The sequence below is a fragment of the Phycomyces blakesleeanus genome (assembly GCF_001638985.1).
Source record: "Phycomyces blakesleeanus NRRL 1555(-) unplaced genomic scaffold PHYBLscaffold_31, whole genome shotgun sequence".
Taxonomy (NCBI): Eukaryota; Fungi; Mucoromycota; class Mucoromycetes; order Mucorales; family Phycomycetaceae; genus Phycomyces; species Phycomyces blakesleeanus.
The window spans coordinates 39,659-54,556 of record NW_017265188.1 but is presented as its reverse complement, the minus strand read 5'-3'; the positions used below and the strand labels follow the sequence as shown (position 1 = coordinate 54,556).

Here is a 14,898-nt window from a genome sequence, read left to right as displayed (position 1 = left end):
TTTGTTTGTCTTTTATTACCTTATATTTATTTTATTCTCTTTGTCTCTCTGTCTTATCTATAGCTTGTAACCTATTTTCTCGTTAATCATCCATTTTTCATACAAAAAAAAAAGAAACCCCCCATCCTTTATATGGGACTGCACAACTGTGGTCTCCGTCCACGCAAAGAAAGTTAATTCGGCAGTCACTTTGACGCCACAAAATTGAGTCCTCCCGAACTTTTTTTTTTCCTTGAACAACAAATTTCAAGACAGCTCTTCTTTCACGTCATTGCCACCATGGTATGTGTAAAGCTCTTGAGAAACTGCACTTATTTCAGAGACAAAAAGACTAATTCTTCAACCAGGTTAACTACGTGTTGTTCGAAACCGCCTCTGGCTATGCGCTCTTTGAGCGTCTGCAGTCCGAAGAGATTGGCTCCAAGTTGGCCGAAGTCCAGCAGACCGTCCAGGATCTTTCCAAGTTCGGAAAGATGATCAAGCTCAAGTCATTCGCTCCCTTTAAGAGTGCCGCCGATGCCCTTGAGAACGCCAACGATGTTTCCGAGGGTAAGAACTCGTTTATTACTCGACAAAACCGATAAATCGATCTGTCAAAATATAATACCTTTCGTTCATATATATATGCTTTGACTTTAATTGTTTCTTTTATATAAAAAAAGAGTATACTAATCATATAAATATTATTATTATTACTGTTTTACAAAAATATAGGTATTGTTAACCCTTCGCTTAAGGCTTTCTTGGAGATGAACCTCCCCAAGGCTTCCAAGAAGAGCTCTTTCTCTCTCGGTGTTGGAGAGAAGAACTTGGCTGGTGCTATCAAGGGTGAGTGTGGTTACGACTGCGTTGCCGACGAGACCGTTATGGAATTGGTCCGTGGTATCCGTCTTTGGGCCGACAAGTTGCTCGGTCAATTGAAGGAGGGTGATTTGGAGAAGGCCCAGCTTGGTCTTGGTCACAGTTACTCCCGCGCTAAGGTTAAGTTCAACGTCAACCGTGCCGATAACATGATCATCCAGGCCATTGCTCTTTTGGATCAATTGGACAAGGACGTCAACACCTTTGCTATGCGCATGAGAGAATGGTACTCATGGCACTTCCCCGAGCTTGTCAAGATTGTTAACGACAACTACAAATACGCCAAGCTCGTCAAGGTGATCAAAAACAAATCTGAGTTGTCTGAGGAACATTTGGAGGCCATGGCTGAGGTTCTCGACGACGACGAGACCATTGCCAAGCAGATCCTCGACGCTGCTCGTGCTTCAATGGGTACCGACATTTCTCCCATCGATATGATCAACATCCAGAACTTTGCTGACCGTGTTGTCAACTTGGCTGAGTACCGCAAGAAGCTCCACACCTACCTGGTAACCAAGATGAACTATGTTGCTCCCAACTTGGCAGCTTTGATCGGTGATGTTGTTGGTGCCCGTCTGATCTCCCAGGCTGGTTCCCTCACAAACCTCTCCAAATACCCTGCTTCTACCCTTCAGATCTTGGGTGCCGAAAAGGCTCTTTTCCGCGCCTTGAAGACCAAGGGTAACACACCCAAGTACGGTTTGATCTACCACTCTTCTTTCATTGGCCGTGCTGGTGCCAAGAACAAGGGTCGTATTTCGCGTTATTTGGCCAACAAGTGTACCATTGCTTCCCGTATCGATTGTTTCAGCGATAAGCCTACCGATAAGTTCGGTCAGGCCTTGAAGGCTCAGGTTGAGGAGCGTTTGGCTTTCTACGACAGCGGTGCCTTGCCTGCCAAGAACCTCGATGTTATGAAGAAGGTTATTGACGGTATGGATAACGATGAGGATGAGATTAAGCTTGAGGAGCCTGTTGCTGCAGTATCTGCCGGCAAGAAGAGAAAGGCTGATCCCGATGCCGAAGAAGAAGAGTCTCCCAAGAAGGCCAAGAAGGAAAAGAAGGAGAAGAAGGAGAAGAAGGAGAAGAAGGAAAAGAAGGAGAAGAAGGAGAAGAAGAGCAAGGATTAAAGAAAGAACTGTTTTGTACATGGGCTTTTTATTTTATTTTTTTTAATTCTTTCTGTTCTTTCATTTAGCCAATTCTTTTCTCTCTCTCACACACACACTCTCTCTTTTTTTTTTGCTCTTCTTACTCGTTTTGCATGTCTGTCTTGCCATTTTGTCTACAGCAAGTACGCGCCCCACCGCCCCTTCTTTATTATTTCTGTGCCATATGTACATCTCTTGCACATAACTATAGAAAAATGTAAAAAAAAAATGAAATAATACTATTTTTATTATTATCACATTGAAATCAAACAAAAAGCTATATTCAAGTATTACAAAAACAAAAAAATGGAATTTATGTAAAGAAATCCTTTGTAAAAAATAAATAATAAATATCTAAATGCATAAAAGAAATAGGTAAAGGTAGAAAGAAGTAAAGTGAAGAAATAAAGAAAAAAGTTAAAGTACATAAAATAAAAAAATCGGGCCGGACTACATCGAACATTTTCGTGTTCCGGTCGGACTTTTTACCTTTTCCTAAGCTTCTTCCTCGGGGCAATGTAATCCATACGCATAGTTGTCAGTGATCGTACCTTCCTTTTTCAAACTTCAAGGTAAGGTGGACACCATCCGACCAACTAAAGACGAAAGCAATCCATCCAACCAACGAACCAATCAACCAACCATCCAAATGATATTTCTAGATGCCTCCCAAGTTTGATCCTTCTGAGGTTAAGATTATCTACCTTCGCGCCACTGGTAAATGACGAACCTATATTCATTTTTTTTCTTTGTTTAAATAAATATCACATATATATATATATATATGTATAAATTTTCAAAACCGACCACCTTTTATATATATGCATGCATAAGCATTTATATACATGTACATTATACTTGTACATTTCAAAATGTGGAACATATTTAACTAATTTTTTTTGGATGAGTACAGGTGGTGAGGTTGGTGCTTCTTCCGCTCTTGCCCCCAAGATCGGTCCTCTCGGTCTTTCCCCCAAGAAGGTCGGAGAAGATATTGCCAAGGGTACCAAGGAATGGAAGGGTCTCCGTGTCACTGTCCAGTTGACCATCCAGAACCGTCAGGCTCAGGTCTCCGTTGTTCCCTCTGCCTCTTCCCTTGTCATCAAGGCCCTCAACGAGCCCCCAAGAGATCGCAAGAAGGAGAAGAACATCAAGCACAGTGGTAACGTCTCCCTCGAGGCCATTATCGATGTTGCCCGCACCATGCGTTTCAAGTCCCTTGCTCGTGAGCTCAAGGGTACTGTCAAGGAAATCCTCGGTACTGCCAACTCTGTTGGTTGCACTGTTGATGGCCAGAGCCCCAAGGACTTGTGCGATGCCATTGATGCCGGTGAAGTTGAAATTCCCGTAAGTATATAAATATAGTATGGAAGGGGGGCTACTGTCATTGTTTTGAGATACATATATTTTGTATTGGAATATGACATAGCATTTGTGGTAAACGATTACAATGAATCTAATATTTAAACCCTTTCTTCTTTCTTTTTATAGGAGAAATAAATTATTTTCAATGTATTGTAATTGAATAATTGATTTTTTCATATATATATATATATTTTTTGGTTGTCATGATTATCATACTATCGACATTATCAATAAAAAACAAAACAAAACTGTGGTTTCTTTGATCTACTTTGAAACTTATTAAGAACACGACGAAGATCATTTACGAATTATGCCTTGGATTTTGAAAGCTTAATTTTTTTAGGACTTTTACAATGCAGTGAACAAAAGACTAATTTATTTATTTATTTATTATTGTTACTGTAAATAATATTTTTGTTTTAACTTTAATTACTTGGTTAGTTGGTTGCTTGGTTGCAGATCAGAAATTTATTTAGATTTGAATCTTATTAAAATGTCTATTCAAATAAATTAATAAATAAATAATCTTGTTAGTTATTTGAACCTTGAGAATTAATACCAATTACATTGAATTAACTGCTAAGATTTATAGTTCATTCTTTTACAGTCTTTTCTTGCATAATTGAAAATCGATCATCTTATCTTTTTTTATAAAGAAAAAAGGTGCTTTATATTATTATTATTTTTAAGTATGTAACAATGCAACAAATTACAATCGTGTGTAACAATTGTACGGAAATCGAAATATGGATTTGATTGAAGCTCCAATTCTAAGCATGTCTATATATTTTATATGTATCACACCCACCGATTTTTTTTTTCACTTCCGACACTCTTTGTGTTTTAGCGAAATACATGCCTCTTTTGGTATCAAGGTTACAGAAGGTCATCTGGGATTTAAAATAGGACATTTTTTTGGGGGGTGCCATTTTCAGGGGGTATGGGGGGGGGGGTAGCAGAAAAAAATATTTTATAAAAATACGATTACATGATTGGTTGCAAAAAAAATGGTTTTTATTGGTTTTTATTGGTTTATATTGTTACTACTAATGATGTAAGTCACTACACTGTATAGTATACTATGTAATGCCTTGTAATAGCAGCAATGATTATGATGGAGATGTGTAGATGAGCTACCTACTACAATTAAATGAGTTAGTTGGCTATGTTTTATATATACGTAGTCTTGAAAATAGAATAAATACCTTTTATTACCAGTAAAAGCACATGAAAAATCTGAGAAAATAGAATAGAAATATAAGTAAATCATATGTATTAATAGCGTATAAGATTGATGATGATGTAGACATACCAATCAGATTCTTCTTATTATCAGAGGTATACGAGTGTTGCTACCTATAACAAGCATAAATCAATAAGACAAAGCTGTAATGAGTAGACTTTCTTTTGAAAAATAATAATACCTTAAGTCATTTCTATCAGCAATCTGATACAGTCAATTGTGAAAGAGTAAACAATCTTTCTATATAAAGAGAGAGAAAATAGTAATGAGTAAATGCTATTGTAATCAAAACAAACCTTTTTTTCCGTGTAAATAATACGAAATAAAGAAAGAAAGAAAAAATGTTCAAGTAAATTTGGCTCGGCTATCAATTATGTGACTTTCAGTTATGTTAAACGATTAATGGGAATTTGTTAAATTATCTTGCTCTTCTTTCCGATTACGCATTCAAATCATCTAATTCATTACTAAAATGAACAACAACCACAACAACACCAGCAGCAGCAGAAGCGACAGTGACAATAAAGGCACAAGCCGTCTAAACTTTAGACCTAGTAACAACAGAAAGTCGCAATCTTGCCCATGGTGTACTGAAAATATTAAAATCCGTACCTTTAATACTTTTCGCCAACATGTTAAGAACATCCACCCAAAAGAACTTGATTCCGAGTACTTCAAAAGCTTTTTTTCTTGGAAAAAAGAAAATTAATTGCATTCATCTGTATACTCACATACACATATTGATAACTAATCACGTAATTATCATCTTAGAGTTAATTCAGCTTCTACCCGCTCTGACATTGTTGATGAACCATTAGACCTTTCTTCTTCAGTATCAATTATTTATCCTGAGCTTGATTTTCAATATTATGATTCAAATGTCAGTATCGATAGTGACACTGATGAAGATAATACCCAAGACTATAAATCTGATATAGACAAGTTTGAGAACATGTAAGTAAATTAATTCATTAGCCAAATATATTTTCAATGCAATACTTACCAATCTTGCTCCACATTGTTATAATTGTATTTGTCTTTTAGGTTGGGTGATGATGCTTACATCTCTGCCGAAGAAGAAGACAACGTAGCTGAAGATAACGAAAACTCGCCCGTAGATATTGATGAAGTGTTTTTGCTTAATACCATTCTACCTTTATCAAGAAGCTTTGCTAACCAATTGAGCGGTGGAACTTCAGAAACAGTCGAAGAGGACATTCACAGATTAAAGCATGCAACAAGCCAAATGGAAGAAGTAGAAAATATACCGGATCTGACAAATCCATTTAAATCTACTTTGGAGGGATTACTCCATGCCTTTTTTTATGGGGATGAAGATCTTTGCTCAGAGCGTATGGTAAAAAAGATCATCTATATGCTGAAGATTACGCTGAAATTGCAAGAAACAACAAGTCAGCCTTTAGTTCTGCCAGCACCAGACAGAATCTCTAACTTTCAACAAAGGATCAAGTCAAAGATTCCAATTCTGCGTCCCACCAAATGTATAGCAAAAAACAAGAAGGGTGAAGAACATACGTTTTTCATGAATAAACCTTCAGAATACCTGAAACATCTTGCTGCTACCCCAGGTATGGTTAATCAAATGTCTGCTCTTCCAGACTTCACTGCTGGGCAACGCTTACACTTGAACCAGGGCAATAAATGGAAATATCATGAGAGCCTTCAAATGCCCATGATAACATTTAATAATCAAGATTTCTGGATCGGCGACTTGGTAAAGGATCACCAGAACGGGCATTGGCTGATAAATAAGTTCATGAAAAAATCGATAATCTATGTTGAATGTTTTCCGGTTATTTATAACGATAATCACAATGCGACTATATCCGACATATTCATCGGTTTAAACACAAACTTTGCCACAATGACCCGCCCATACCTTATACCAATTGAGACTATCACTTCCAGCATACGAAAGGAGTTATGCTTCCAAGGACAAGGCTGTACTGCTGGATATGACGCAAATGGAAAGGTGGTCTTGGAACAACATGGGCTTACAGAAGCTATTTCTCATCTTTGGTTTGAGACTTATTCAAGCAACAAATTTAAGAGAATCCTCCCTAACCCATCTAACAACACCAACAAGTACATGAAAGTGGTTATCATGCCAATCATCCTTTGGTCTGACGATACATCTGGTAACAAATCCAAGCAATACAATGTTTTTGACAGTTATTTAATGTATCTGGCTGCAATGCCTCTGGAAGTGAGAAGTCAGCAAGAAAATACTCTTTTTATCTGTACATCTGATAAAAATCTAAAAGCTGTTGATATGCTGGGCCCAATTGTCAATGATTTCGTTAAACTGGAGATTGGAATCGAAGTTTTTTCATATGATCACAATGAATATATTCTTCTTGTTGCTCCTCTCCTCCTTCTTATGGCCGATAATCCTAGACATTCACAACTGGCTATGCACAAAGGTACAAACTCGAAGTATCCATGCCGTAAATGCTTTTGTCCCAAACCAACAATGCCTGAAGACTTCAATCAACAATCAGCAAATACAACAACAACAACAACAACAACAACAACAACAACAACAAAAATCTCCCATACTTTTGCAAAAAGGGAGTTGACTCATCTTCACGATGTTGTTCAATCAAAAACTCACAAATACAGCTCGCTATAAAATGCTAACCGATACACTAAGCTTCTCAGTCAACGGTAGTGAAGAGTTTCTTCGACTTAATTCCTTTGATCCGACTACAGATTGCCCAGTAGAAGTTCTTCACACCGTTCCCCTTGGTTGTATCAAGTATCTAGTAGATTACTTTATGAAAGAAGTTCTCACTGTAGCAGAAAGGGATAGACTCGGTAACATTATCATGTCTAGTAGAAATCGGGATGCATATTCCAGAACATTTCAAAACAATCTTCGACATTGCGGGTCATTTGCTGGCAGGGATTACAAACAGCTTATCCAAGTTCTACCAACAATTATCAGCAAAGTATTCCTTCAATCGACTGTACGTATAAACATGTTCTCTCAATGTTTTATTTACCTTGGACAACTATGCTCACTTATATATCTTCGTGGTATTGAATCGAACTACGAGCAATATATATACGTCTTCAGAGATACATTGTCAAAATTCACAGATACTTTATATGTACTGGATAAACACTTGTGTCAAACTGATGCAAAGCCCCCGAAGTTCTCTCTCAGACCAAAAATCCACCTCCTACACCACTTGCTCGATGATGTTCAACGATTTGGATGCCCACTTCAATATGAAACGGAGAGCGCAGAACAATTCAATAAGTTCATTCGTGAACATCTCTTCATGACTAACCGACTATATACATCTCGGGATGTTGCTTCAAGATTTGGTAAACAGTTTATCTGTTGCCAAATCTTCAATGGCTTATCCTTTGTGTATAAAAAGTCTTGGAAAGAGAATGACGTTCAAAAAGAAAGTATAGTTCGTGGCGAAAGTGGATTCAAAATCAAAAACTTGCAAGCAGACAATGTTGATTTTAAGAAACATTTCTTTGGCGCCCGTATGAATGTCACAGACAGCTATTATATTAACAAAGCAAAAATTGTTAATGGCTTAACTGGACTTTTCTCCACTAGGAACGGGCTGTTCATTGGAAAAATCATTATCAATCAAGACGGTTTCCTTACCTTGCAAAAATATGCGTTTCTTCAAGCAAATTCAGTGTCTCCTTCCTGGCTCCCTGGAAACTTGACGGATCTCCATAGCAATCCTCTTATTCTACCAACCACAACTGTCCTCGTTGATAATTCCTTTATATGTAAAGAGGTTATGGACTTAGGCTTTGTTTTTGATGAAGAAAGATCCATAAATATAATCAACATTTCAGAGTTTGGCACTTACTGGTCATTGATTTCAAATTACCAGTATTTGTTCACTCAATAAAAAAAAACTTCATTGTCAGATACAAAATATAATTGGCCAATAATTGCTCTGTTTGTGTTAAACCCCCCATAAAACAGAGGGGATTAAAGTTTTTCATCCAAAATACGCTAAAAATTCAAAAAAAAACTTTATTTCTAAACTCTCAGCCAATGAAGTAAAAAAATAACGAATTTACTTCCTAAAACAGATGAAAAATCAGTAGGTGTGATATAAGAAATATGTATTAAAATATGCACTACAATCTCCAGTTTATCTATTTAATGCCCAAAACTACTTTGCGGTTTAATAGCCGCTTTTAACGAGAAAAGTGTTTTTTCTTCTTCTTCTTCTTAATGGCCACCCAAGCGTCATGATTTTTTTTAAACACAAGATATTATTGAATACAGAACATTTGAATATGATGGATTTCACGCTTAGCATTGCACTGAGAATGATGTACCACATGGAGGGTGTCATGAATGTCTTTCAATTTTTTTTTTCAAAATAAAAAAAAACATCATATGATAAGAGTTGAATAAAATAGAAGAAATGGGAAGAGGAAGAGAAAAAAAGGAAGGAAAGATATTACTATTGCTATTATGATGACAGGCTATGAATGGTTTATTTTTGTGGCTAATGACGAGCAAAGTAATATGATACATTATTTGGGTAACTGGTACTTTAAGTATAATAATATTAATATATAAAAGAAGATAAAGAAAAAGAAGAAGGAGAAGAAGCATGCGATCATCTTGTATAGACTTACTGCCAAGGATCTTATTGCTTTGGTGTATGATCTTAAGGCTAGTGGCTGTGTAGCGGCGAAGATATTTGTAAGAGTATGCTGACAAATACTGTGTTTCTCTTTAAGCTGTTTACTTTTAAAAGACTAGTAAGACTCGGAATACTTTATCAATAGAATTCATTATATATATGTATTGATGTATTGGTATATTGCTTACTAAATCGCTCAAAGGTTTGTCAAGATAATCAATATATTTGACATTCCCATAATATAGGTCAGCATTTAGTTATCCAAAGATCTCACGATATTACAGCTTGCAAAGCTTGGGGGTTTGTAGTACCTTAATTTCTGTAATTTGTATTGTGTATTGCACAACAGAAAACACAATAGGCAAATGATATTGATAGGTTGGCAGATACAAACATATATTTATACATGTATCCTCAAAACAGAAAACAGTTTACGCAATTATATATCTATAAAAATATAAATATGGATATATTATAAAAGAAATGCTATCATTTTTTCTTATTATTTTAGCTTATGATATGTATAAATTAAGTTTCTGTTTACAAATGGTCCCCCAACCTCTCTACACATGAAACATATATGTCATTCTTTCTTTCTTTCTTTTTTTCTCAAGAGGTCTGGTAAAAATTACAATAGCCGCAAGCCAACAAAACCCAACCAAATCATTTCGGCCCGGGTCGCCTAAATAATAGATGCGGTAATGTGGGTTTAGCCCGGGGATCTCTCATTCTTTCTTTATCTCTCTTTCTCTCCTTGTGAGTTGTCCAAGAGTCTAGAACTGCCTGTGAAAAAATTGATCTTTATAATATCTTTTAATATTCAATATATTTGACATTATCATTAGGTGCATGTGTAGGATCATTAAACAGGATCAAATAATATCCTTTTCTTTGTGGATCCCCCCTTTTTTTTAAAAAAAATAATAATAATGTTGTCATGGTAACCTGTTACAGCTTCAGTACATATCCTTATACTTATAAGCAGCATTTCTTTCTTTGTAATTAACCCTAAAGAACTGATGGTACTTAAAATTGATGCAGTACTTGCTCTCATGGTTAGACTGACGTAGTAATAGCAGTAATAACAGTTGTAAAGTCCCTTTTTCTTTTCTTTTATAAGGCTCTTGTATGTCTCGTATAAATTATGAGACGAAAATGGGGTTTCAAGAAATTAATATCATGTTGATCTCATTTACTAGCCCTATTATAACATTCCTACTACTATTATTTTTGAGCCACTTTTTAGTAATTTCCTTTAATTTTACAATTTAATCTTACAAAAATGACTTGGACAGATAATGCAAAAGTTCCATTCTGCCGATACTTTGCGCAAGAGTTTAGTGGTAAAATTTAAAAGGAAAAGAAAGAAAGGGCAACATTATGGTTTCTACACTAATGACATAAAAATCTCATAGGCCCCATAAAATCGATTTTGATTGGGTTACAATATTACTTTTTAGGAAATCTATTGGTGGTTTTATTTTTCACCAAAAAAAAAAAATAAAAAAATAAAAAGGGACGTTTTTCCAAAATAAGCAAAAAACGTAAGACAGAAAGATATCTCTATCTGTGTGTGGGTTTATAATAAAAATTATTTTATATACTAGCAGATTTGGGACCTTGAATATTCAGTATTATCTTCTTCATTTTGATTGCAAGTTAATTATAATCAATATAGGTCTTTAGGATCTTAAAGGGAATCAAAAAAAATTAGTCAATAAATCAGCTTTTGAGTGAATTATTAATTCATAGACTTTGTGTGAGGCTTATCTATCTTAATATTTATTAGTGTCTCAGCTTTTTTTTTTTTTTGAGATATGAAGAGCGAATGTTATAAAAAAAAAGGGTATCTGAGAGTAATTTGTTTCTCTCTTTCATCATTCTTTCTTTCTCTCACTTTCGCTCACTTTTAGTTACTTATTTTCAACGGTGTCTTTGCCTTCTTTACCATGGATCCCATTGTTGATAACGAACATTCAAATCTTCTTGGAACCAAACGGAAATCATGGATGGAGAGGAATAGTATAAAATATGCAGCCATTACATTTGTTATCTTGGTTACCGGATCTTTGTTCCTTTGGTCAACCCCATCAAATCCAAACAAAGGTACACCAAAAGAACCAGAGACACTTTTGTGATACTCACAGGGCTTTTTGTCATTATTTTGTAGGCCAAGAGGAGTTCAAGGGCCGTTTGGTCACTGGATACCAGGGAGCAGTTGCTGTCGAGGCAGAAGAATGTTCAGATGTAGGAATCCAAGGTACACAATTCAGTTTAGCAAAACGCATCGATATTATTTATTTTATCTAAACTTTCTTATTGTGGTTGCAGTATTGAAGGATGGTGGAAATGCAGTAGATTCATCTATTGCCTCTGCACTCTGTATTGGCGTCATTGATAGTTTTGCAACAGGTAAAGTAATATACTCTGCTTTAGAGGATTTTGGATTCACAAGGCATTTGTTGATTCTTACTTTGACTGATTTTGTCTTTGTTATTTTCGTTAATGGATCATATTTTATGATGTACAAGGCATTGGAGGGTAAGCCAACAGATCAATAGCCAGTCTCGGTTGCGTGATTTCACTAGTACATGACGAACTCAATTTATCTTATTACTCTTCAGGGGTGGTTTTATGTTGATCCGATCTCCCAATGGAACCTATGAGTTTATTGATTTCAGAGAGACTGCCCCGGCTGCATCTCACAAGGACATGTTTATAGACCAACCAGATCTGGCAAAATATGGTGGCATGGCTGTGGGTGTACCGTAAGTGTTTTTTTTTAATAAATTACTGTTGTACTCAGTGTGAGTTTTAAATAAATGCGAAAATATCCCACTAATGGTTATAATGTTATCTTGAACTGCAGAGGAGAGATTAGAGGTTTTGAGTTGGCGCACAGCAGGTAATCAAAAAATAAATAAATAAACATTGATAGACAGATGAAAAGATAGAAAACTACAAAAAGGCATATAATTTCTTAAACAAAATCTTCTTCTTTTTTTTTGAAAAATAAATAAAAGACATGGTAAACTACCTTGGAAAGCATTATTTGAACCTGCTATCAAGTTAGCCCGTGGAGGTTTCAAGACCACTCGGTTACTCGAAAAACGCCTTCAGGTACAGTGATAAGAGTTACACAATCCGCACTGTTTGGATATCAAACAAACAAAGATAACATTAACGTTTCTATTGGTTGAATCAAAACAACCTATCCAACTCTGTAGTCCGGAAAACCATGGATGGAAAATTCAACGGAATGGACAGACGTATTTGCTCCTCAGGGTCACTTGGCAAAGGCTGGCGAATTGATCAAGCGTACACAGCTTGCCAATACCCTAGAGATTATCGCAAATGAGGGAGCTGATGCGTTCTATGTCGTAAGTATTCATGAGTATTTATGTATCTTGTACATTAGTCTATATTTCTTGATCTCACACTTTTTGTATATATATATATATGTTGGTTTAGGGTACACTTGCTCAACATATGGTAAACACAACACAGGCAGCAGGAGGAATTCTCACTCTTGAAGACATGGCCTCCTATCGCCCTTTGATTCGCCCTGCTATTCATACCTACTACCATGGTCGCAAGGTCGTTACTTGCTCAGCCCCAACAAGTGGTCCTGTTATCTTGAGTGTCCTAAACCTATTGGAACGATTCAACCTCAAGATGTTAGGCAACACTGGTCTGAATGTCCACAGGCTAGTAGAGGCATTCAAATTTGGCTATGCATTCCGAACAGAACTCGGAGATCCAGAATTCACTCAGAACTACGAGCGTCTGGATGAAATTGTGTCCAAGGAGTGGTCTTCAATTGTCCGAAAGAATATTTCAGATGTAGGTTATCTTGATGTTTCGATAGAATAAAACAAAGCCTAAATATGAGCATGAACTATTCAAACTACATAGGAAACCACATTTGATCCAATGTACTATCAGCCCAAGTTTGATCATGTCGATACCCACGGAACAATGCATCTATCAGTTGTAGACAAGAATGATGGAGCAGTGGCCTTGACATCAACCGTCAACCTGCTGTTTGGTGCTCGCCTGCTTGATCCTGTAACAGGTGTGATAATGAATGATGAGATGGATGACTTTTCTATTCCTGGGTAAGATATAACATAACATATAATACAATACAACAGTTTGATATTTATTTATTTCTTTCTTTTTGTTTTCTATAGTAAACCAAATACCTTTGGCTTGTACCCCAGTGCCTATAATTATGCAGGTAAGAGAACTCTTAAAGATCTTATTTAGATAGAATATGGGATACCTTTCTTGCTGTATTCTAATGCGTCTATCTTCAAAATGATAATAAAAGCACCCGGAAAACGCCCTCTATCATCAATCACCCCAGTAATCATAGAACGCGATTCAGAATTTGAAATTGCCATTGGCGGCTCAGGAGGATCAGGTATCCCAACTGCCACTCTTGATGTAAGTACAATCGCTTAAATATATAGTTTATCACAGTATTCTTACTTGGCTATCCTATCGATCTCCTAGGTAATTCTTAATGTTATTGACTATGACATGGACCTATACGAGGCAATTGCCAGTCCTCGTGTTCATCATCAGTTGATTCCTAATGTTGCTATAGTCGAACATGATTATGATCAGAAGATGGGCGGATATTTGGAGGAGAAAGGTCATGATGTAAGGAACTCGATACTTTGGTGTTTGTGTAGAAACCCAAAATTTACAGATATCTTAATCTATAGGTTGTATTTCTGGATAAAAGCTTGTCGGCCACTGCAGTCCAAGCAGTTGGGAGATTGACCAATGGCCGTGTAATTGCTGCTAGCGATCCACGCAAGTATGGTATTGCTGCTGCCTATTAAATCATCTTACACACACACACACACACACATATATATATATATATATATATATATATATATACATAGCCTTGGCAAAAGAAAATTAAAGAGAAAATAGTAATTATTGTGAATTACTATCTCTCGCAACAAAAAAAAGGGTATTACAGTCAAGTACTTGTTCTGTATTCTATGATCAAGATATCCAATTCTTCTTTCTTCTTTATTTTCTTTACTTCTTGTACCATTCGATTTTATTTTATTTTTTATATATTTTAAAAACCATTTATTTAAACTACTCAATTAAAGAAGAACAATAACATATATCTTTAAATAAACCAATAAAAAGTGCTGCATTTATCAGATCCTATAGTAAGTGTCATATTGAAAGAAGAAAAGGCAGAACATGTTTCTTGTTGCTTGATTTAGACAGTAAATGCTATAACCAAGCCTCGCAAGACATTCATGATCATACAACGGAGATACTCTTAATTAGTATAATATTTGTACTCATCCATTCAACCAATATTAGAATGAAATAATATAAATATATATAATTGAAACAAAATGGTGACAGCTGTCTATAAATAATAATAATAATAAAAAAATATAAGAAAGGTTTCTATGATGATGATATATTTTGCATATTTTTTTTTCACCTAACAGTAATGCCTCATATTTATAATTATAATATGCATATATACAGATAGATAGATAGATAGATAGATAGATAGATATAAAAAAAAATTAAATAAAAGAGATGGAAAATATTCACCTCTCTTCTTTTT

At 35.7% G+C, this 14,898-nt stretch overlaps 4 protein-coding genes across 4 annotated transcripts; all 4 read left to right on the top strand.

Annotated features, from left to right (window-relative positions):
• Positions 1 to 279: 279 nt before the first annotated feature.
• On the top strand, positions 280 to 1,991 carry PHYBLDRAFT_67222 (hypothetical protein; the record flags this gene model as incomplete). The annotated part of the gene is made up of 3 exons (XM_018441757.1): positions 280 to 282; positions 348 to 549; positions 715 to 1,991. 3 exons carry the CDS (start codon positions 280 to 282, stop codon positions 1,989 to 1,991), a joined length of 1,482 nt encoding a protein of 493 aa, XP_018285122.1.
• Positions 1,992 to 2,668: 677 nt separating this feature from the next.
• On the top strand, positions 2,669 to 3,663 carry PHYBLDRAFT_39951 (hypothetical protein). The gene is made up of 3 exons (XM_018440137.1): positions 2,669 to 2,729; positions 2,926 to 3,359; positions 3,504 to 3,663. The coding sequence occupies exons 1-3, from the start codon at positions 2,675 to 2,677 to the stop codon at positions 3,510 to 3,512; spliced, it is 498 nt and encodes a 165-aa protein (XP_018285121.1). The 5' UTR covers positions 2,669 to 2,674; the 3' UTR covers positions 3,513 to 3,663.
• A 1,429-nt stretch (positions 3,664 to 5,092) lies between these two features.
• Positions 5,093 to 8,528, top strand: PHYBLDRAFT_151682 (hypothetical protein; the record flags this gene model as incomplete). The annotated part of the gene is made up of 4 exons (XM_018432724.1): positions 5,093 to 5,289; positions 5,392 to 5,574; positions 5,665 to 7,215; positions 7,295 to 8,528. 4 exons carry the CDS (start codon positions 5,093 to 5,095, stop codon positions 8,526 to 8,528), a joined length of 3,165 nt encoding a protein of 1,054 aa, XP_018285120.1.
• A 2,632-nt stretch (positions 8,529 to 11,160) lies between these two features.
• On the top strand, positions 11,161 to 14,479 carry PHYBLDRAFT_137033 (hypothetical protein). Its single transcript, XM_018429830.1, has 14 exons — positions 11,161 to 11,387; positions 11,452 to 11,541; positions 11,613 to 11,693; positions 11,813 to 11,822; positions 11,906 to 12,049; positions 12,151 to 12,186; positions 12,305 to 12,401; positions 12,509 to 12,661; positions 12,753 to 13,124; positions 13,197 to 13,399; positions 13,475 to 13,521; positions 13,615 to 13,730; positions 13,800 to 13,949; positions 14,015 to 14,479. Exons 1-14 carry the CDS (start codon positions 11,231 to 11,233, stop codon positions 14,132 to 14,134), a joined length of 1,776 nt encoding a protein of 591 aa, XP_018285119.1. The 5' UTR covers positions 11,161 to 11,230; the 3' UTR covers positions 14,135 to 14,479.
• Positions 14,480 to 14,898: the final 419 nt, after the last annotated feature.

Bases quoted from the DNA above. Each gene is read 5' to 3' on its own strand.
- PHYBLDRAFT_39951 (XM_018440137.1), top strand. From the start codon at position 2,675: ATGCCTCCCAAGTTTGATCCTTCTGAGGTTAAGATTATCTACCTTCGC. The intron at 2,730-2,925 runs GTAAATGACGAA...GGATGAGTACAG, and splicing joins TATCTACCTTCGCGCCACTG to GTGGTGAGGTTGGTGCTTCT.
- PHYBLDRAFT_137033 (XM_018429830.1), top strand. From the start codon at position 11,231: ATGGATCCCATTGTTGATAACGAACATTCAAATCTTCTTGGAACCAAA. The intron at 12,187-12,304 runs GTAATCAAAAAA...AATAAATAAAAG, and splicing joins TTTGAGTTGGCGCACAGCAG to ACATGGTAAACTACCTTGGA. The intron at 13,125-13,196 runs GTAGGTTATCTT...CAAACTACATAG, and splicing joins TCCGAAAGAATATTTCAGAT to GAAACCACATTTGATCCAAT.